Genomic DNA, 23,865 nt, shown 5'->3' on the forward strand with positions numbered 1-23,865 from the left:
TATTTTAGCCTAAGGGGCATCCATCTCTATAATTTGGGCAAATAGATTTTATGCATCCTGTTTTTAATTCTAAACATGAAGTGATTTTTATTATCCTCATTTTATAGAATAGGAAGCAGGGGCTTCAAACGTTCAATATTATTATGCCTATAAGCCCACAGCTAGAAATCCAGAGTAGAGACACTAATCCCAGAGAAATGTTTAAGAGTTTGGGGTTTTTTGGGGGCGCCTGGGTGGCTCCGGTTAAGCGTCTGACCTTGGCTCAGGTTACGATCTCATGGTCAGTGATTTCGAGCATTGGGCTCTGTGCTGACAGCTCAGAGCCCGGAGCCTGCTTCGATTCTGTGTTTCCTTTTCTCTGCTCCACCCCGCCCCCCGCCCCCCACATTCTGCCTCGCTCTCTCAAAAATAAGTAAACATTAAAAAGAAAAAAGTTTTTAAAAAGTTTTGGGATTTTTTGTTTACACCAAGGGTTGGAAAGGATTTGACTCTGCCAGCACCAAGGGGTACTGACAAGGATGAAGTTAGCAGACTATTAAAAAGTTCAATCTAGAAATAATTAGGGCTGGAACAGCTCGCGGCAGCAGGAGGGGAAGCAAGGACCTACCGACTTAAATGGCAGGTAATTTTAATTACCAATTTCTAACAAATATTTTTCCCCTAAGATTGATTAGATTAGAATCATCTAGGGGGCTACTAGCACCTCTTTCAGGCTGTTTTTTAAAAAAAGAGCTTTTAATTTTAACTAAACCTCTTTTTGTTGCAATTGTTCAAGTCGGCCTAGATTTACAGCAAATGGCATAGTAAGAGCTCCAGAATTATTAATGATCACATTATTAAAGCAGACTTTGCGCCAAGTTCCTCATGGGCTGTCCTACGAGTGTCCAGTCGAGAGCTAAGAGGAGCCATTCTAAATTTATACAAGTTCCCAAGGCGACGGAGAATAATAGAGCAGCCGGGATTCGGACCGCCGAATCCTATACTCCACCAGTTCGGGACCCTTGCGGCAGCACGGGGGTGCCCACTTTTAAACAGCCCGAGACCACGTGGCCACCGGCAAGCTCCGCTATTGGCCCCCCGACTCTAACACTTGGCTTTGGCGCCGAACCTTTCCCCCCATGTGGGCACAACCATTGGCTCCGCGCTCGGAGGGACTCTGCGCCAATCTCACGATCAAGGCTTTTTCGAGTGAAGCTTCAGACTGATTCTCCGGAAATGTTCAGCTAAAAATTCAACAACCAAATGAAGTCCACTCAATAGAGCCTTAGAAGGCTTCTTTTGCCAAAAGTAAAGAGAAGACGGGACCCCGGTTCCCCCTACGCTCTGCGGGGACCGCGAGTATGGTTCCGTTCAAGGCGCGGACTCCGCCTCCGCGGGCGCCGCCATTTTGTTTGGCTGGACGGGAGCGAGCGGCGCTTTGGGGGAGGGGTCTCGTAGGCGCCTCATTGGACCCCACGGCAGCGCTGTCGCTTCTCGGTGGGGAGGCCTTCTCCCCGGCGAGGGGCGCGGAATCATGTACATAAAACAGGTGAGGCCTGTGCGTCTCGCCCACTCCCTCGCGGGCCTGTGAGGACAGCTCCGTCTGGCGGGGGTGTCTCGGCGCGACCCGTGGCCTCCCGCCTCCCGGCAGGGTGGACCCAAGACGCGGGCTGCGGGGGAGGGGAGAGGCCCCGCCCCGCCAGCGCGGGGCCGCGGCGCGGGCCTCCCCGCCGGGCGCCCGTCCGCGGGAGTAGCATCTCCGAGAGGTTTGGAGGGACCGGGCCTTCCCAGTGGGTCGGGGGCGGGCTGGGGGCGGCAGCGGCGGGGCGGGCAAGCTGTGTCGTCCTGCCGGGGCCAGCTCCGCGCGGGCCCTTTGCGCGGGGTGTGTGGAAAGGTGGTCCCCCGGGCCCGGGGGCATCCCTGGGGGGGGCTCAGGTTGGGGTGTCAGCTTAGCCCGGGGTCTTTGTCCCCGAATTACAGGAGACGGGAAAGGGACCCTCCTCCTTGCAGAGTATGTAGCGCCGCCTCGTTCCCTTGTTTACTTCTGTCAAAATGGTCTTCCCGCGCAAGAGTCCACCCCAAAGATGAGCCCATCCGCACTCTTGGAAAAGTTTCTCTGTTGGATGTGTTGGACTCTCAGCACCCCTTTCTTGGAACGTCTGCTCCTTCTGGCCGGTCGGCGTGTCCGAGAGAAGCGCCCACTGCTCCTGGAGTCAGGAAAGCTTGGGGCCGACCGGCCTGCTTGACACACTTTTTCGCTGTAGCTCGGGGATGTTCAGCGTTCCAGCGAACCTTACTTACACAGTGTACTTGCTCTTGAGAGTTCCTTAACAGGTGACTTGCAACACTGGCCCTGGCTACCGATAAACGCGGACGTTTTAGAAGATTTTTTAATCGCCACTTTCCAAAATGAATTTTTCTTCTATGAAATGGAAAGTTCTCTATCTTGCATTAAATGAGAAACCAGAGAGAGAAGTGCCAAGGAAGAATGTTTAGGAGTTTCTTCTGGTAGTGTGTGTTCTCTGAAAAGTATCTTTTATTTATTAGGTTATCATCCAGGGTTTTCGGAGTTACAGAGATCAAACAATTGTAGATCCCTTCAGTTCAAAGCATAATGTTATTGGTAAGTGTTCATGGTTTCCAAGATCAGATTTATATTTATAGAGCCATTTAAATTCGGTCTATATTTAGGCTTGAGATGGGAATTGGCTTTGAATGTTCTATGAATTTATAATGTTTCTTCTATATGAAATAACATGTTTTTTTTTTAATCTGCACTGATGAATTGCTTACTTTATACATTTAAAATGTTTGCACAACTTACTCATTTTTGTTTGGGTAGCCTGGTAGGTGTGAAGGTGTCTTTTAATAGCTTTACGTTTATAGTGAATGACACTAAAGTTAGCATTTGAGCTGTACTCTTCTTGATATGTCATTTCCTGGTTAAAACGCCCACTGTTGTCTAATTTCAGAGATGACCATTCTTTATTCACAAATTTGATTGTTCTTGGGTTTTTTCTTTCCTGTCCTAATATTTAAGGTCAGACCATGCAGCTTGGTGGGCAGAGCATAAACTTTGGAGCATAACAGAATGGGTTTCACGTCCCAGTTCTGACACATACTCTTTTTCAAACTTGACTCCTTGAGGGGCTTTAGTTTTCTGATTTGTAATGAAGAGCTAATGATACCTATCTTATAGGGGCTGTTGGGAAAATTAAATGAGAAAGTATACGTATGAGGATAAAGGACTAAAACGATTATTGTCCTGCAGTACAGTATTTAGTCTAAAGACTCTTCAGTTGATAGTGTCCATTTTTTGCTGATACAGCCAGCAAAAGTGTTTTCTGGCATTCTGCTGAATTTTTAAAGGCTAGATGAAACAATGTGCTATAAATGGACTTAAGCTATACATTGTCTTCCTTGAGGGGTATATTGGTATATTAGACTGCTGAGCCCACCATAAAATATAGATTGGGTAGCCTAAAGAGCAGGAATTTATCTTCTCACTGCTCTGGTAGCTCAAATCCACGATCGGGCTGCCAGCATAGTCACATTCTGGAAGTCGCCATCTTTTTTGTTTGTTTGTTTTTAATGTTTTAATGTTTATTTTTGAGACAGAGACACAGAGTATGAGTGGGGGAAGAGCAGAGAGAGAGGGAGACACAGATCCAAAGCAGGCTTCAGGCTCTTTGCTGACAGCTCAGAGCCTGACGTGGGGCTCGAACCCGTGATACGTGAGATCATCACCTGAGCCAAAGTCAGACGCTCAACTGAGCCACCCAGGCATCCCCTGAAAGTCACCATCTTTGTCATCAGGCTCGTGTGACTGTTTGATTCTCTCTCCCTCTTCTTCATTAGAGCACAAATTCCATTATGAAGGCCCCACCCTCACAACCTCATTAATCCTGATTACCTCCCAAAGCTCCCCCCCCCCCCCCACCAAATACCATAACATTTGGGGTTAGGGCTTCAACATATGAATGAGAGGGTGACACAGTTCATTCTGTAGCATGGGATAAGGTGAGATTTATATAGAGATCAGTAATAGGCAAACACTAAATGCTACTGTTCCCAGAGAATCTACTTTATTTTGAAATAAATAATAAATTTTAAAAATTGAGAGCAAAAGTGTCAACTGTACTTTGAAATAAAATTTAAAAATTGAGGCATGGGAATGCAAACTGGTGTAGCCGCTCTGGAAAACAGTGTGGAGGTTCCTCAAAAAATTAGAAATAGATCTACCCTACCACCCAGCAATAGCACTGCTAGGAATTGACCCAAGGGATACAGGAGTGCTGATGCATAGGGGCAATTGTACCCCAGTGTTCACAGCAGCACTTTCAACAATAGCCAAATTATGGAAAGAGCCTAAATGTCCATCAACTGATGAATGGATAAAAAAATTGTGGTTTATATACACAATGGAATACTACGTGGCCATGAGAAAGAATAAAATATGGCCTTTTGTAGCAACGTGGGTGGAACTGGAGAGTGTCATGCTAAGTGAAATAAGTCATACAGAGAAAGACAGATACCATATGTTTTCACTCTTAGGTGGATCCTGAGAAACTTAACAGAAGACCATGGGGGAGGGGAAGGAAAAAAAAAGGAGGAGGAGTTTTTAAGAGACTCTTAAAAACTGAGAACAAACTGAGGGTTGATGGGGGGTGGGTGATGGGTATTGAGGAGGGCACCTGTTGGGATGAGCACTGGGTGTTGTATGGAAACCAATTTGACAATAAATTTCATATTAAAAAAATAAAAAATAAATAAAAATTGAGGCAAAAACAAAACCTGCCCTCAGTACATTAGTTGCAGCCTTGTAGTTGAGAATAAAGAAAACACTTTGGGGGCGCCTAGGTGGCTCAGTCAGTTAAGCATCTGACCCTTGGTTTTGGATCATGTCATGATCTCACGGTTCGAGGTTTCAAGCCCCGCATCGGGCTGTGAGCTAATGGTGCAGAACCTGTTTGGGATCCTCTCTCCCTCTCTCTCTGTCCCTCCCACCCCCGTGCGCATGTGCAAAATAAACTTATTAAAAAAAAACACTATTTACCCTCTGCTGTACCTGTTGAATAGTTAATTTAATTAAAGTGCCCCAAGGATAGCCTGATTGTTCTGGTATTTTATTTATATTTTGATTACAAGTGCCTTCTGATTTTCATCAATCAGAAAATCTTTGGAAATGGAAAAAAATGAATAATTACTAGATATAAATTATTTAAAAATTATATATTCTATTAAAATATAATTGCTAGATTTATATTACAGGTTAAACTAGATGAATATCTTAATTAGATCAATGGTATAATTTTATGAGCTGTAAAATGATGACTTTTATTATGATTAGATTATGTTTGTAGAATCTATCAAGTATTTTTGTTTTAGCTATTAAGAGACCACTGTTTTACTACTTTGTTTACATTAGTATTGTTAATAGTAACAGTTACAGAGTAAATTGTCTAAGTGTTTTTTCTTTTGTTTTAACAAACCTAATATGATTTTACTGCTTAAACATGTTTTTTTTTAAGGTTTTTAAGCTTTTTTAAAAAATTTATTATTTTTTGAGTGAGAGAGAGGGAGAATACCCACATGAGCAGGGGAGGGGCAGAGAGAGGGAGAGGGAAGATCCCAAGCAGGCTCCTCACTGTCAATGCAGAGCCTGACTCAGAGCTCTATCTCAGGAACTGTGAGATCATGCCCTGAGCTGAACTCAGGAGTTGGACACTTAACCAAGTAGGCCACCCAGGCACCCCACTGCTTAAACATGTTTTAAAGACAGGAAAGACCCAAAGTAGTGTAGACTGAGATTGACATTAAAAATATCCTGTGAAAGCATAGTACTTTGATTATTTAATGATTTGACCCTTAAAAAAAGATTTGAAGGCAACTATATCTTCTGGTGATCTTCAGTGTTTTAATCTCTTGCTTGAACAGTTGAATGATGTTTGAATTACCAAACATACACCTTTTTAAGGTTACTTTGTCTCTAGCTTTTTAACAAAAGAAATATGTTAATTGTAGAACGTTATGGAAGAGTTTAAAAGCTGAAAGGAAAAAACTAAACTGTAATCCTGCCCAGCAATAGCCATTCTTAATATTAACAACCTATGCTTGTATTAGCCTTGGTTTCCTAGAAAACAGAATCCAAGGCCCACTCAGCAACTAATAAGACTTTAATGGGAAGGTTCAGTCTGAGGGCAAGAGTAAAACGGAAAGTTGGTCATAGCTTTATAAAGAAGGTTCAGCTGGTTTGTGGTCATATTGGATAACTTCCAGACAGACTTTGTGAACCCACCACGCCTGGGAAAGATCAGATTGGAAAGGAATGGAGACGGCTTTGTCTGCTAGTTCCTGTTCTCTGATTGGTCAGAGTTTACCACACAGGGCATTAATTAATTCCTCCATGCTTTTGGATTGTGTTACTCTGGGGACTAACCCCCTAAAGTAGTCAGGGAACTATATAGTGTCTTTTGGATTTTCACAGGTCTGACCTGAGTGCACACCCAGGGTAGGCTGAAACAACCTAAAGGTGATGGAATACTGAATCTCTCCATTGACAGGCAGCTAAGGCTTGGGTTGGGGCAGGTGATTCTGGGGCACATATAAACTGGATCTACCCCCATATGCCTCCAGTCTTTGTGTACATCTACATAAATAAGCCTTTTTTTTTTTTTTTTTTTTTTTTTTTTTTTAAGTTTATTTTGAGAGAAAGCACAAGTGAGGGAGGGGCAGGGAGGAAGAGAAAATCCCAAGCAGTCCCTGAGCTGTCAGCACAGAGCCCAACGTGGAGCTTATTCCCATGAACAGTAAGATCATGACCTGAGCCAAAATCAAGAGTCAGGCGCTTAACTGACTGAGCCACCCAGGCTCCCCCTAAGCATTTTAATTTAATTTTTAATTATTTATTTTTTTAATTTTTAAAATATTTTTCATTTATTATTTTTGAGAGACAGAGCATGCGTGGAGGAGGGACAGAGAGAGAGGGAGACACAGAATCCAAAGCAGGCTCCAGGCTCTGAGCTCTCAGCACAAGAGCCCAACGTGGAGCTAGAGGTCAAGAACAGTGAGGTCGTGACCTGAGCCAAAGTCAGACACTTAACCAACTGAGCCAGCCAGGCGCCCCTATTTAATTTTTTAAATTTTTAATTTATTTTTGAGAGAGTGCACACAAGAACAGGGAAGGGCAGAGAGAGAGGGAGACCGAGGATGTGAAGTGGGCTCTGTGCTGACAGCAGGGAGCCCGGTGACTGGAATCCCCAAATTGAACCATGAGGATAATCCTGACCTGAGCTGGAGTTGGACACTCAACCAGCTGAGCTACCCAGGTGCCCCACAATAAGCCTTTTAAAATAAAATAAAAGTGGGCTTGTAGTATAATCTTTTGGTAATCTGTTTTTTTCTACTTAAGAATAAGTCTTGGGGTGCCTGGGTGGCTCATTCGGTTAAGTGTCCGACTTTGGCTCAGGTCATGATCTCGTGGTTCGTGAATTCAAGCCCCGCGTCAGGCTCTGTGCTGATGGCTCAGAGCCTGGAGCCTGTTTCAGATTCTGTGTCTCCCTCTCTCTCTGACCCTCCCCCGTTCATGCTCTGTCTCTCTCTCTCAAAAATAAATAAACGTTAAAAAAAAAATTTTTTTTTAAGAATAAGTCTTGAATTGGGGCACCTAGGTAGCTCAGTCGGTTGAGCGTCCGACTTCGACTCAGGTCACGATCTCGCGGTCCTTGAGTTCGAGCCCTGCGTCAGGCTCTGGGCTGATGGCTCGGAGCCTGGAGCCTGCTTCCGATTCTGTGTCTCCCTCTCTCTCTGCCCCTCCCCTGTTCATGCTCTGTCTCTCTCTGTCTCAAAAATAAATAAATGTTAAAAAAAAATTTTTTTTTAAAGAATAAGTCTTGAATCTCTTTCCTTATTAAATAGTCAACATCCTTGAAATTGCTTTACAGTATTCCACTGATGGGTAGGAGTAATTAAAGGGAAATTTAAAGTTTTAAGTTATTTATGAATAGATTACAGTTTTAACTATATGTAATTCTTTGAATGCTAAATTCTCTTTTTAAACTTTTATTTAGAGATAATTTCAAATTTACAGAAAAGTTGTATAAATAGGAACAGTACAGAGAATACGCTGATCTCCTTTACCCAAATCTACCTGTTAACTTTTTCCTCTTTTGCTTTATCATTTGTACCCACTCTCACACTTTTTTTCTTAGAGTAAGTTATGTAGGTCTTTGTCCTTTACCGTTGACTTCAATGTATGCTTTCTAAGAATAGGGATATTCTCTTACATAATCACGGTAGAGTTTGTAAATTTCCGTAAATTTGACATTAATACGATAATCTGTTTATTTTCCAGTTGTACTGATTGACCCCCAAATTTTCTTTATAGTATTTTTTCCTCCAGTACAGGGCCTAATTTAGGGTCAGGTATTGCTTTTGGTGGTCATATCTATTTAGTCTCTTTAATCTGGATCATTTCCATAGCCTTTCTTTGTCTTTTTTAACATTGTTTTTAAAAAATACTACATAAATGACGTGTCCTTCTGAATATATTATATCTGGAAGTGAATGATGTCTCCTTTTTTTGTTGTTGTTTAATTTACTTCTTTTGAGAGAGCATGTACAAGTAGTGGGAGGGTGGCTTGGTTGGTTGAGTGTCCAACTTTGGCTCGGGTCATGATCTCAGTCAGTGAGTTCAAGCCCCTTGTCGGGCTCTGTGCTGACAGCTCAGAGCCTGGAACCTGCGTTGAATTCTGTCTCCTCTCTCTGCCCCTCCCCTGCTCGTGCTCTGTCTCTGTCTCAAAAATAAACAAACATTAAAAATTAAAAAAAAAATTGCGTGTCCATAGTAATGATTGTAAATTATGAAAACCTAGTAACATATTAGTTATTCCAAATATTATTTGTTAGGAAAAAGCAAAAGAATAAACAATGAAGTAAATTTAAGAAAAAAAAAATACCTGAAGTCTCTACAAAAATCGCATTCATTTGGTGATTAAAGCTGTTTTGTTTATGGATTTCTTTTGTTCACTGTTCTTTGTATTTAATTTCAGATATTAAGATGTTAAGTTAGAAAATTGAATATAAATTTTTTAATACTTACGGTAAAGTTTTAATTTTATTGGTTTTTATAGAAAGTAACATGTACTTTTTGAAATTTTATAGTGGGCAGAAATGGATCTGGAAAAAGTAACTTTTTTTACGGTAAGTGTTGTTTTTTCAATTCTAAATATATTAAGACCTGGGTATCTTCGCGTAGTTTATTTTAAAGATTGGTTTTCTGAGATTATGTCTGTATGAAACTCAAGAAATACTTTTTCGTACAGGGTTGCAGTTTAGTGTAGGGAGTGTAGAGTATAATGATCTGAGTTCTACTCTATACCTAGTGATTAAGTAGCTGAGAGGTTGGGCAAAACAATCTTTCAGGGTACTCTTTGCAATTTAAAAGTGTACTTGACCTGTCTACTTTGATGGGTTATGGGAATCATGAGATAATACTAATGGAAGTGCTTTTTAAACTTGAATGCTGTATGTAAATGTTGCAGATGCATATTTATACAAGTGTAAATGCAACAACATAGTTAATATTGTTTTGGAAAATGACTCATCTTGTTGTTTCATTATGTATGTATGTAAGTAAATAAGCCTTTCACCCAACATGGGGCTTGAACTCATAATCCCAACCAAGATCAAGAACTGCATGCTCTACTGACTGAGCCAGCCAGGCATCCCTCTGTTTCGTCTTTTAAAAAAATGTTTTCTAAATCATTTTTATGAAAGATAGAGGGGTGTAAAAAATTAGAGACTCCACAAAGATTATTGTCAGTTTGAAGATAGTAAATAGCTTTGAAAATTCTAAAGATAAAATACATTTAAGTATAATGCCTCTGTTAACAAATCCTTTGGAGAGAGAAAACATCTGAACAGGTTTGAACTATACCAGAAGTAGATTGAAAAAATTTTGAACCTCTTGTTTGAGTAGTGCTTGAGGGAAAGGGGGTGGGGCTTAGCAGGAGCAAAGGTTCTATCCCTCTGTGCTCACAAATCTATAGCCCTTCAGTGGTTGTAATTTGGTGATGATAAGTGAGTGGGATTGGAGTAGAAGTATTGCATGATCTCCAGGCGGATAAAGGCACTTTGAATCTGTTCCCCTAAGGTGATTATGTGATTATGAAAGATAAACACTCTCCCCTCAACATACACATTCATACATGCGTACTCAACTCTTGGAATGTCAAAGGTCTCTTGGGTGAACTGGTAACAGGACAGCTGAGTAGAGTTTCATTTCTAGGGCAGGGTGGTCCAGTTAGGTACTTTATATGGAAGCAGCAGTGACTTCTTACAGAAGATAAGAGCAGTGCAAACAGTGCAGTAGAATGTGGGAATCTGAACTGTTTCCCTGTGTTTCCCACTTAGTTTAATTTCTTTTGACAAAACTATCCTGCTAAGGATATGGTAAGAATATGTCCTATTTTGTTAATAAATATTTTGATGTATATTATTTACTTCTAGTGGATAAAAGCAAAGTGTTAATCACTCAGTGTATACTTTGATCAAGAGGTAGATTTTAGTTCTGCTTACCTCTTTTTGTTACCTCAGTGTTCTCTTTTTCTTCCCTTAAATGTTTCAGTGCAAACTTCTTAGTATTTTTCTTGTCATTTCTAAGCTGATTAGTCTAAAATACAAGCAATTTTTTGCATATATGAAATAGATAATCTGTTTTTATCTGCCTTGTTCATTACCTGATAGAGGTATGGGAAGTTATAAATTAAGGCATAAAGCTTCTTTGAGACTATACTAATACTTAATGTTTTTGTATTTTTAGCAATTCAGTTTGTTCTTAGTGATGAGTTCAGTCATCTTCGTCCGGAACAGCGATTGGCTTTGTTGCATGTGAGTGAGATTGCTTTGAGATTGTCAATACATGTTGACATTATGTATTTTTAAAACTATATTGTTGATTCTGGTAAATAAAATCACTTGTTCAAGTTTCAGATCTTTTGTAAACATGATATAATCTCTCTTAGTAAACATGGTACAGTCTCTCTTAAGTGTGTTAATTCTATGGAATTTAGCCTACTATATTAATGCATGATAAGGGCCTAATTTTTATGTAAATGGTAATAAAATTGTAGGACTTTCCTATAAATGGGTGTGTCTTCCATATAAATAGAAATTCTTTTTTAAAAATTTTTTTAGTTTTTATTTTTGAGAGAGAGAGACAGAGCATGAGCAGGGGAGGGGCAGAGAAAGAGGGAGACCCAAATCTGAAGCAGGTTCCAGGCTCTGAGCTGTCAGCGCAGAGCACAGGGCTCGGACCCAAAAACCATGAGATCATGACCTGAGCTGATGTCGGACACTAAACTGACTGAGCCACCCAGGCACCCCATAAATACAGATTCTTTATTAAGAGTATGGTCTGGTGATGCTCTGGAAACAGGCTTGCTGAAGAGAAAAGAGTTTGAAATTGGGAATTAGGAACTTTGAGACTCAGAACCAGAAGTTAATCGGGAGCATAGAGAAGGAACCATTACAAACTAAGCAGCATAACATGTTATAATTTTATCCATATTTGTAACTCAAATGGTCACATCATTTCCCAATATGAAAGATAAGTATATTTATAGTAATGAAAATTATTAGAATTTTTCATTGGATCATTATGAATAATGAACTAAAGAAATTTTAGGGGGCGCCTGGGTGGCGCAGTCGGTTAAGCGTCCGACTTCAGCCAGGTCACGATCTCGCGGTCCGTGAGTTCGAGCCCCGCGTCAGGCTCTGGGCTGATGGCTCGGAGCCTGGGGCCTGTTTCCGATTCTGTGTCTCCCTCTCTCTCTGCCCCTCCCCCGTTCATGCTCTCTCTCTGTCCCAAAAATAAATAAAAAACGTTGAAAAAAAAATTAAAAAAAAAAAAAAAAGAAATTTTAGGATAAAAAATGATAAAAGGCTATAACAAAATAATAAATTTATTGTCGGTTTGAATATGACATAATTAGTTTTAAAATGAGAAAGTGAGATTCCTTAGTATATCTTAACAGAGTCTCTCACACTTAGGAAGGTGGTTTATTTTGTTTGTTTTCTTACCATTATCAACTAGTTGCCTATAGAAAAAATTTTTTTTAGGTTTCTAAGATAGGCATTGAAAGAATAACTTCTTTAGGTATCATTCTTTATTATATTGAATCACTGTGTAGTAACAGTTTCTAGAATCTGGAAATTATCTGAACTTGGTAAAGGAGTGGCAGCGTCATAAATTGGTGTATATGTGACATATTAACTGTGTGTGTTTTCATAGCAGATTTAAAATTATATAGGATATAGCAAATTTAAACAAGTAAATAAAAATAGATAATTAGTTTTAAAAGCCAGGGCAGCTGGGTGGCTGAGTCGGTAAGCATCCAACCTTGGATTTCAGCTTAGGTCATGATCTTTGGTTTGTGAGATCGAGCCCCCCGTTGGGCTCCACGCTGGCAGTGTGGAGTCTACTTGGGATTCTCTCTCCTCTCTGCCCCTCCCCTGCTCTCTTGTACACCTGCGCTTTTTGTCTCTCTCAACAATAAATAAATAAACTTAAAAATTAAAAAAAGCCGAGTTCCAGTAATTATATGATTTGTTAGGCTTCCTTTCCAGCATTGAGTCTGTAAGAGAAAAGCCTCAAAGTGGTGTTGATATTAGCAAATAAGGAGAATTAGGTAGGCGTGGGGTCTTATGTTCTAATAAAGTGGTCTTCAGAACAAGACCTAAGTACATCTGACTTTGATATCTCTTGCATAGTTTTCATTTTTTTAGTCAGAATCTAAAGCCATTTGGTTGACAAGTATTGTTATCCTCATCCAGTGTCTTTGCTCTAGGATATATACTAGCCCAATAGAAATTGTTTTCCATTGAATTAGGCTTATTGCCATGCACTAAACTTTAAAGGTGTTTAAAGAAAAAACAAAAAAAAGAATGTGAAAATACCACTTAAATGACAATTTTATTTTTTACATGTTTTAGGAGGGTACTGGTCCTCGTGTTATTTCTGCTTTTGTGGAGATTATTTTTGATAATTCGGACAACCGGTTGCCAGTGAGTAATGGCTTTTTTTTTTTCTAGTCACAATTTTGAGAATTTTATTGATGCAGCTGATTTTTTTCCCAACCTTTGAAACATTCATAACTGTATTAAATACAGTTCTTATAATTTAGTTTATGTTAAAATAGCTATACGGTTTACATATTCATTTTGTCCTAAAATTGTAATGAACATTCTAGCAAATAGGGTGTGTAAGTTGTTGTGAAAAAATATCTTTGTCATAAGAATTGATATTCATAGCAAATCTTTAGTGAGAATTGAAATTTCAAAATAAGTGTTATGGTTACAGACTCTAGAATGACCTTGTTAACTGAAAAGTTTTCCATTTTTACTATGAAATTAACTTCAGGCTTTTACATTCTTTCTTAGATTGATAAAGAAGAAGTTTCACTTCGAAGAGTTATTGGTGCCAAAAAGGATCAGTATTTCTTAGACAAGAAAATGGTCACGTAAGCAGTTTCTTTACATTTATAATTTCTTTATGAAAGAGTAAAAGTATTTTACTTAACTCCTGTATGGGTTATATATGCCTCGTGTTCAGCAAACCAATATTTAGAGCATTAACAGAAGAATCAAGATTCTTGAGGCCAGTAGAATAAATGGTTTCATGACTATTCTATACTCCCTCATGTTCCTTAACCCAGCAGTTACCCTTCATTTTTTTGCTTATTATTGGGCGATTAATCTGAAAAAATATTTTCAATGTTTATTAACAGGAAAAATGATGTGATGAATCTCCTTGAAAGTGCTGGTTTTTCTCGAAGCAATCCTTATTATATTGTAAAACAAGGAAAGGTAAAAATATTGTATGTCCTTTTTTTATAGAATGTTTTCTGAGTATATTCACTTGAATGATGAATTTGCTTATAGATTCTAGTGGTTAAGTTGAAGCAAAAATGGACCTTACTGTCTCTTGTTTTCATTGATTTATTTTGTATAGATATTAGTATTACCTTTTATGTGGCCATAAAATTACAAAGTAGATCCACTGTGTAATGGGATTCAATTTTTTCAGCAGTTAGTGGATGTTGTTTTCATTGTGACCTGTATCACTTAATAAGGTGTCCTATACTGGAAGACATTTTGGTTTGCGAAAGTCACAATGGAAATATTTAAGAATATTGTAGAAATTCTTTAAAAATAGCATTTGAAAAAAATTACTTCCTAAAAGTAATACTCTGTTATTTAATATATCACAGAGTTAAAATGGTGGAAAGCTTACATTGCCAGAAATCTACCATAATGCTGTATATTGTTTTTGCTTGTAGAGATTATATTCTTTATAGTTTTTAGTAGTTGCATACTTCAGCTGATTATTCTGTTTCCTCATATACTTTAAATTTTATCTAAGATAACTTCTTTTTCTTAGAACATACCCTGCATTGTTCACATAGTTTGCTGTAGTGTTTTTTTGGACTAGGGGAAAGTTCTTTTTAAATGTCCACTTCTTATTTCACATTGGAGACATTTTTAGATATGTGTTGAAAACTTAGCATTCCGAACTGATTAGGAAGAGTACGTATGGTGTTTCACATTTGGGAAATGCAGAACAAGTTTTTGAAGACCGTCTTTAGAAGCAAGGAGTTTTTTTAAAAGGAGGCTGAGGGGCGCCTGGGTGGCTCAGTCGGTTAAGCGGCCGACTTCAGCTCAGGTCACGATCTTGCGGTCCGTGAGTTCGAGCCCCGCGTCGGGCTTTGGGCTGATGGCTCAGAGCCTGGAGCCTGCTTCCGATTCTGTGTCTCCCTCTCTCTCTGCCCCTCCCCCGTTCATGCTCTGTCTCTCTCTGTCTCAAAAATAAATAAAACGTTAAAAAAAAATTAAAAAAGAAAAAAAAAAAGGAGGCTGATTACGGGGTGACTGGGTGGCGCAGTAGGTTAAGTGTCTGACTGCGGCTCAGGTCAAGATCTCATAGCTCATGGGTTCAAGCCTCGCATTGGGGTCTGTGCTGACAGCTCAGCGCCTGGAGCCTGCTTTGGATTCTGTGTCTCCTTCTGTCTCTTCCCCTTGCCCACTCACATTCTGTCTCTACTCCAAAAATAAACAAAAAATTTAAAGAGGCTGATTACGAAAGACTAATTAATCTGAGTCTTCCCTGCAAACATACAGCATAGGCCCCTATACTCTCAGTTTCTATTCATGTCATTTCATATTAAGCCATCCATAAGTTACTTCATCTAAAAGAATGTTGCCTTCACCCCAGTGAAGGCACTTCACTTTTTTCTAATTTGATTTTTTTCATAATAGTTATACTGTATTGGTATACTTATTTCTTCTTCCATTAGAATGTAAGTTCCATGAGGGCAAGACTTTGTTTTGTTCATTGCTCTTTTCCCAGTGCCCAGCAGAGTGGCATATATGTTGTAAACATTTTTTCAATATTTTTGAAGTGAGTAACTTGAATGAACATGCATAATTGGGGTAACCAGTGATAAGGATCTGAAAGGAGATTCTTTGATGTCTATACTTTTGATAGACCACATTTTTCCCAGAGTTGATTTCTGTCTTTATGTGAAAGTGTTAGAGTAACTTCACTTTTTTAATGCCATGACAGCATTTTTTGCATTTAGTGGCTAACTTTATTTTTATGAATATGTTAAACTCACGCTTGTTGTTTAAAGTTGCATGGCACTTAGTTTGTACCACTCTGTGTTTTTTTGCCGTATATTAAAAAATTTTTTTTTGATGTTTGTTTGTTTTTGAGAGAGAGAAAGAGAGCATAAGCAGGGCAGGGTCTGAGAGAAGGGGACAGAGGATCCAAAGCAGGCTCTGTGCCGACAGCAGTGAGTCCGATGTGGGGCTCTAACTCATAAACTGAAAGATCATGACCTCAGCTGAAGTTGGATGCTCAACCGACTAAGCCACCCAGGTGCCCCACCATATATTTTTAAATAAGATTTTTAAAATGCTTTTGCTTGTTTTATTTAATGTTAGTTACTACCTGTGATAGACAGTTATTTTTACCTATGATAGACAGTTATTTTTACCTATCTATATTTAAAGAATACCATTTTGGGGGCACTCATCTGGCTCAGTTGGTAGACCATTCAACTCCTGATCTTGGGGGCATAGAGCTTACTTAAAAAATAATAGTAATAATGGGGCACCTCGGTGGCTCAGTCAGTTAAGCATGTGACTTCAGCTCAGGTCATGAACTCACAGTTTGTGGGTTTGAGCCCCACATTGGGCTCTGTGCTGACAGCTCAGATTCTGGAGCCTGCTTCAGATTCTGTCTCCCTCTCTCTCTACCCCTCCCCCAACTCACGCTGTTTCTGTCTCTCAAAAATGAATAAACATTAAACATTTTTTTTAAATAGTAATAATAAAGCATACCATTTTTGCTATACTTTTAATAGTATCATAACTTTTTAAAAATGTAGAGTGATAGTTTCCCCTTGTAAAAATACTGTTCTTTTAGAACAGAGTTCATCTTTTTTTTTTTTTTTTTTAATGTTTATTTATTTTTGAGAGAATGCATGCAAGCAAAGTAGGGTCAGGAGGAGAGGGGAACAGAGGATTGGAAGCGAGCTCTGTGCTGACAGCAGAGAGAGCCCGATGCAGGGCTCGAACTCGTAAACCTTGAAATCATGACCTAAGCCAAAGTTGGACTCCTAACCAACTGAGCCATCTGGGCACCCCTGGAGTTCATCTTTTATATTTTATCATATTGACTGAGGAAAAATGGTGATGTAATGTTCTTCGTTTTTGTTTTTGTTGTTTTGTTTTTACAGAGTTTATTTTGAGAGAGGCAGCGCAAGTAGGGGAGGGGCAGAGAGAGAAGGAGAGAGGGAGAATCCCAAACAGGCTTCAGGAAGCTAGCACTCAGAGCCCAAAGTAGGGCTCAAACCCACAAAACCGCGAGATCAGAACCTGAGCCAAAATCAAGAGTCGGATCCTTAACTGACTGAGCCACCCAGGAGCCACGTTTTTCCTTTATTTTTAATTTAGAGAGTCTTATTCATAAATTAGACTTATGAATGTATCAATCCTATTTGGATTTTTATTTAATAAATTTTATTTAAATGAGATAGAGGTCTGTAAGTAAATGCACTGTACGAATTGCATTATTGAAGTCATGCTCTACTTAAAACCTAGCATGTGAGTACTCTTTCAAAGTAGAGTTCTTAAAGAACAGTCTATAGCTACGTAATAATTATTTTTCTAAAATTTTTAGATCAACCAGATGGCCACAGCACCAGATTCTCAGAGACTAAAACTATTAAGAGAAGTAGCTGGTACTAGAGTGTATGATGAACGAAAAGAAGAAAGCATATCTTTAATGAAAGAAACAGGTAAAATGAATGTGATTCTGCCTTATTTTTGTTGTGAATTACATATTCATTGTGCTATGATGGTTGAGGGGAGTTCAGTCTGTTCTCAAGAGTATACTGTTTGATAGTTTGCCTGTGTACTGAATGGAGAGAAAATTAGTTTGAGACATTTTAAGGTTTGAGATTTCCAGTGATTTCTCTCTTTAAATAAAGAATTACTGTTAGATAATGATGCCTTTATAGGTCAACTGTTTTGTGCCTCTAACATCCTCATTGTTAGTGAGGATAACAGATTTGGATGCAAACCTCAAAAAGCATTTCTGGAAGTATCAGCTGGCATTAGGTTTTAAGTTGTTCAGGAGCAAGTAAATGGAAAACTTTAAACTAAGAATTTTCCTTAGTACATTATGATGGAAACCCTACTTTGCTTTTCAATTGCTATGGTTTGTCATTCCATAGATAGTCCTGAGTTCAAGATCTGACTAATAATTAACTGACGATGTGACTTTAGACTTGATCTCTCTGGTCTAAAGCTTCTCCATCTATAAAATTCTTTTTCATAGTTTATGGTGATAAATAGAGGAGCAAAGTAGTACCATGATTGGAATATAGTAGGTGTTCAATATACAGCAGCTGTGGATAATGCTATTGTAGTAAAAGTTGAGAATCAGTGACACCAATGATGTTATGGTTTTTAATTTTGTAATGTTGTGGGAAGGCACAGTTGCCTTTAAAGGATGTTTAAACAGAGGCCTTACTACATGTATTGTAAGAATTAGTAAACACTAGTTGGGAAAGATATATGCCCCCGTATGTATGTGCATTGCAGCATTATTTACAGTAGCCAAGATGCGGAAGCAGCATAAGTGTCCATCAGATGAGTGTTTAAAGATGTGGTATATGCATACAAGGGAATATTACTCCATTTTTTAAAAAATGAGATCTTACCATTTGTGACAACATGGATGAACTTAGAGGATATCATGCTGAGTGAAATGAGTCGGACAGAAAGGCATATGCCACATGATTTCACATATATACAGGATCTAAAAAAACCAGCAAACAAAATAGAAACAGACTCATAAATATAGAGAACAAACTGGTGGTTGCCAAGGTGGTGGTGCAGGGGGAAGATGGGTGAAACAGATGAAAGAGATTAGGAGGAAAAACTTCCAGTTATAAAAATAAGTCACAGAGATGAAAAGTATAGTATAGGGAATATAGTCCATGATATTGTAATAATGTTGTATGGTGACAGATGGTAACTAGACTTATCACAGTGAGCATTGTGTAATGTATAAAATTATGAAATCACTATTGTGCACTTGAAATTAATATAACATTGTATGTCAACTAAAATAAAAAGTTTTAAAGTGTCACCATGTGTAACTGTTCTCTGATGCTTTTCATAATGAAGCATTGTGTCATTTTAGTTTTAGATTTGGTTACCACATACTTTCAAATAATGCTATAGTTCTTAAGGTTAATTTTAACTCATGGTATATTTGAGAAGATACTACATCAAAATTTCATTCAACTTCTTCACTCCTCTCTCATTTTTTAAGAGGGCAAACGCGAAAAAATCAATGAGTTGTTAAAATACATTGAAGAGAGATTACATACCTTAGAAGAAGAAAAGGAAGAACTGGCTCAATATCAGAAGTGGGATAAAATGAGACGAGCCCTGGAATATACCATTTACAATCAGGAACTTAATGAGACTCGTGCTAAACTTGATGAGGTAAAATACTTTTGTCACTTAAATTCATGAGTGATTTTATTTGAATGAGTAAGTTAAGCTCATGCTATATTTATACTTTTCAATGGTTTTTAAATAGGACCTTAAAAATTTTTAAATCTTAATAAATTCATTGGTCAGTGAATTTGTTCTTTTAATTATTCCAAGGAAAATGCCTAGGTCTGTGTGGTCCTTGCTGTAGTTGTATCTGAAATATAATCAGGTGGTGATCAAGACAAACCAAAATGAGGGCAGCCACCTTTAAAAGCTTCATGAAGAAGGGGTGCCTAGCTGGCTCAGTCAGTGGGGAGCATGGGACTCCTGATCTTGGAGTTCAAGTTGTGAGTTCGAGCCCCATGTTGTGGGTAGAATTTACTTGATAATAAAAAGAAAAAGCCTCATGAATTTTTCTGTTGGCTTTTTAAAATGTATTTTGTAAATATTGCTGATATTTTGTCCAAAAATTGCTTTAGGTAATACTTAAAGGACTTTTTACTTAAAACCACTAAAAATTGTTTTATAAAAACTCTTTAAGTGAATGATTTTATTTTAGAAGATATTTTAAAATTTTACTATTATGTTGTGAAGTATGAAACAAATATAAAATGAGTTAGAAATTATAGCTTTTTTTTTCTTCCCCCAGCTTTCTGCTAAGCGAGAGACTAGTGGGGAAAAATCCAGACAATTAAGAGATGCCCAGCAGGATGCAAGAGATAAAATGGAGGTAAGATTATAAACAAGGCTTAGGTTAGCTTATATTTTTCGACCACAATAAACCCCCTTTTGTACCAGAATTATGGAATGGCTTAAAAAAAAAAACAAAAACAAAAAGTTAAAGGGATACGTGGGTGGCTCAGTTGGTTAAGCATCTAACTTCAGCTCAGGTCATGATCTCATGGCTCATGAGTTTGAGCTCCACATCAAGTTCTGTGCTGACAGCCTGGAGCCTGCTTCAGATTCTCTCTCCCCCTCTCTCTCTGCCCCTCCCCCGCTCAAGTCTGTCTCTCTAAACATTAAACAAAATTAACAATTATGAAATGGTAACTTGAAGTGAATGTCATTGAGATTGAGTATTGGAAAGACAGAATAGTACTGAAAGTGTAATTGAAAGAAAAAGAAGGGATAGAACTAATGGTGTCCAAACTCTGCTGTTGTACTTTCAATTGTCTGACTCATTTCTATTTGATACTTTTTGATTAGGATATTGAACGTCAAGTTAGAGAGCTGAAAACAAAAATTTCAGCTATGAAAGAAGAAAAGGAGCAGCTCAGCGCTGAAAGACAAGAACAAATTAAGCAGAGGACGAAGTTGGAGCTTAAAGCCAAGGACTTACAAGATGAATTGGCTGGCAATAGTGAACAAAGGGTGAGTTAAAATACTAAAAATGAAAGACATAAACATTTAGTTGAATAGGAATTACAGAAGACCATCCTTTCTGTGACAAGGATGTATGCTTGAATTTTTGTAAAAGATCTGGCACATTAAAATAACTACTCAAGTGGCAACTCTGTACTGTCTCCTTGTTTCTTTCATTTAAAAATTAGCTTTGTGGGAGGCCAGTCTGGCTCAGTTGGTGGAGCATGCAACTCTTGATCTCAGGGTTGTGAGTTCTAGCCCCATGTTGGGTATGGAGATTACTTAGTAAAATCTTTAAATAAATAGGCAAATAAATATTAGTTTTGTGTTGAAGGATCAGTTTTCTGGTGATTTCTTTTCATGAGAAAATATTTTATGCTAGACTTAAGCACAAAATCTTAAAAAATTTAAGATTGCATTTTTACTGGGGCGCCTGGGTGGCTCAGTTGGTTAAGCATCTGACTTGGGCTCAGGTCATGATCTCGCGGTTTGTGAGTTCACGCCCATGTTGGGCTCTGTGCTGACAGCTCAGAGCCTGGAACCTGCTTTGGATTCTGTGTCTCCCTCTCTCTCTGCCCCTCCTCCACTCGCTCGCGCTCTCTCAAAAATAAACCTTAACAATTTTTTTAATTAAAAAAAAGATTACATTTGTACTTCTCCTTTATTTACAGAAACGCTTATTAAAAGAGAGGCAGAAGCTGCTTGAAAAAATAGAAGAAAAGCAGAAAGAACTGGCAGAAACAGAACCTAAATTCAACAGTGTGAAAGAAAAAGAAGAGCGAGGAATTGCTCGGTATGGGATTTCTTTCACCAACATTTCTAACTTTCTACATAGTTCCTCTATAAAACCTAAATACTTATGAGTTAAGACAGTGAGGGCAAAAGTTAAATTCCATTTCAAAGTAATAGGCTATATTAAAAAACTATTGTGGGCCAAGCGTTATTGTATACATATTGCATACATTTTTTTTCTATTCGGAAACTTTAGGAGATCACTGTAGGTTTGACAAACTTGAGGCTCTGAGAAGTTAACTCACCTGAGACAACATAGTGAGATATTGTTGGGCTTTTTAAAACATGAATGATGTTTGTTTTCGTTTCTGTTTTTCTACCCACTCAACATCTTATTCTATGTTTCATCCTATTTCCTTTTTTCACTGTTGTTTTAGTAGCTAGACATTTTCATATCTAGCTGTAGGTTGGACATGCCAGCTTTTGCTCATTTCATGGTTTAGGGCATTAGTATGTTTTTATGCCACCTATATTTTGTTGAATTATTTATTTCTTTTGCCCATTTTTTTCTGATCCTCGCATCCCCCTGCCGTTTGGTAGGATTGTATGTAATCTAGACATTTGTATTCTACTTGTTTTAAATGTTTTCTTTGTCTTTCTCTTGCCTTTTAACCTTTTTTTTCCCTTGCCTCTTAACCTTGGATAGTGTCTTATTGTAAGGAGTTGGAAGTGTTTATATAGTTACATATAGTTGGAGCATTTTTTAAAATTCCTGAGATAGGCTATTAGAACTGTCTCTAGATTTAGTGACTAACTCAGACCTGGAGTAAATACATTGTCTGCCTGAAATCCTTAGGATATGGGCTATTTCACCTTTAACTGTGACTTTTCAAAATAAAATGTATATTATATAGTACTAGTTTGAGGAGCTCTATTAGATACCAGTTCCTTTTTATATTTTTTTTATAGAATTTAAAAAAATGGTTATTGTCTCTATGTATTCTTGACATATCGATTGCAGTTAAACTTGCTTATTTCCTATTTTTCTTTTTAATCATTCTTTTCTTCTGTCTTGTATAGATTGGCCCAAGCTACCCAGGAAAGAACAGATCTTTATGCAAAGCAAGGTCGAGGAAGCCAGTTTACATCAAAAGAAGAAAGGGATAAATGGATTAAAAAGGAACTCAAGTCGTTAGATCAGGCTATTAATGACAAGAAAAGACAGATTGCTGCTATCCATAAGGATCTGGAAGACACTGAGGCAAATAAAGAGAAAAACCTGGAGCAATACAATGTAAGAACTTTTATAGCTGCTCTGTGACAATCTTTCAGAAGACCTAAACGTGTACAGTTGCATCTAGTTAAGTTTTATTTTCAAACAGTTTACATTGCTATTCTTAAAATATACAAGACACAGGTACTTAGAAAAGACCAGCACAGGGGCGCCTGGGTGGCTCAGTTGGTTGAGCATCTGACTTTGGCTCAGGGCATAATCTCTCAGCTCCTGAGTTCAAGCCCCACATGCAGCTCTGTGCTGACAGCTCAGAACCTGGAATCTGCCCCGATAGTGTGTCCCTGTCTCTCTGCCCTCCCCCTCTCGCATTCTGTCTGTATCTCAAAAATAAACATTAAAAAAAAAAAAGACCAGCACTTTTTAACATTTATACATATAACAATATTTATACATATAAATTAATATTTATATGGTAATTTTCCTTTTCAAGGAAGTTTTTTTTTCCATATCCGTGAGTATTCATGTAGATTGAGTGTATTTTAAAATATATTTTTATGAATTGGTAGAATGTACCTGAACTACCCTTAATTTTAACATGGTAAGTCTAAAATGCAACTTCAGAATAACTTATTTAAATTTTTTTTCCATTTTTATATTCTTTCACAGTTCTCTTTCAATTTAAAAATTACTACAGAATATATTTTTTGTTAAAGTAATGGTGATTTTACAACATTTTCTAAATGAATTAAACATTATTTACATATTTACTTAGTATTTCCTTAAAAATTGAAGTAGAAGATAAAACCATTTCTAGAGTAAAAAAGATGTGACATTCAAAATGAGAAAGGGGGAAAATGCTTAGGTAAGTGTTATGTGTGGCTATATATAGATAACTTGAGGGTGATAGAAGTGATGAGAAGGGAGTGTTTAGGACAAGTAAGTGTAGGGTGAGGTAGGTAAATATGTACATACACAGAAGAACCCTGTTACCCATGAGATCTGCACCCAATTGGTTTTTGATTTTTCAGAAAAGCCATAAATGCATAAAATTTTAATAAATATGTATATTTATATTTTATGAGTAATACATATATTTATGCACATGTAAAACATACATGTATTTATATATATCTTAAGTATTTTGTTTAAACAGGCAAATGTATGCTCATGTACTAATCTTTTTTTTTTTCCAATCTTTCTTTTTTTAAGACTACTTTCTTAGAGCATTTTTGGGTTCACAGCAAAACTGAGAGGAAGGTACAGAGATTTACCATGTACCTTCTGCCCCACACATGCGTAGCTTCTCCCATTATCAACACGCCCCACCAGAGTACGTACCAGTCTTTTGATGTAGAGTCCACAATGTTTGAGTATGAGTAGTGATTGGAGTTGCCAGGGACTTTTTTGTTATGAGCCACACATGTAAATATAGTTCTCCTTAAAGTTGGATGAGAACAGAATTCAGGGTTCAGTCTAGGATCATACAT

The 23,865-nt window shown here is 38.0% G+C and overlaps 1 protein-coding gene across 1 annotated transcript in view; it reads left to right on the forward strand.

Moving 5' to 3' along the window:
• Positions 1–1,390: 1,390 nt before the first annotated feature.
• SMC3 (structural maintenance of chromosomes 3) overlaps positions 1,391–23,865 on the forward strand; it is a 37,550-nt gene continuing 15,075 nt past the window's right edge. Inside the window, exons 1-13 of the mRNA XM_042908447.1 lie at positions 1,391–1,528; positions 2,527–2,602; positions 9,142–9,180; positions 10,802–10,869; positions 12,973–13,044; positions 13,420–13,499; positions 13,767–13,845; positions 17,222–17,339; positions 18,884–19,059; positions 19,700–19,780; positions 20,257–20,421; positions 21,084–21,205; positions 22,225–22,438. Of these exons, the coding sequence (XP_042764381.1) occupies positions 1,514–1,528; positions 2,527–2,602; positions 9,142–9,180; positions 10,802–10,869; positions 12,973–13,044; positions 13,420–13,499; positions 13,767–13,845; positions 17,222–17,339; positions 18,884–19,059; positions 19,700–19,780; positions 20,257–20,421; positions 21,084–21,205; positions 22,225–22,438 (1,305 nt within the window). The 5' untranslated portion in view covers positions 1,391–1,513. The remainder of the gene's footprint in view (positions 1,529–2,526; positions 2,603–9,141; positions 9,181–10,801; positions 10,870–12,972; positions 13,045–13,419; positions 13,500–13,766; positions 13,846–17,221; positions 17,340–18,883; positions 19,060–19,699; positions 19,781–20,256; positions 20,422–21,083; positions 21,206–22,224; positions 22,439–23,865) is intronic.

Source organism: Panthera leo, chromosome D2, assembly GCF_018350215.1.
Source record: "Panthera leo isolate Ple1 chromosome D2, P.leo_Ple1_pat1.1, whole genome shotgun sequence".
Classification (NCBI taxonomy): domain Eukaryota; kingdom Metazoa; phylum Chordata; class Mammalia; order Carnivora; family Felidae; genus Panthera; species Panthera leo.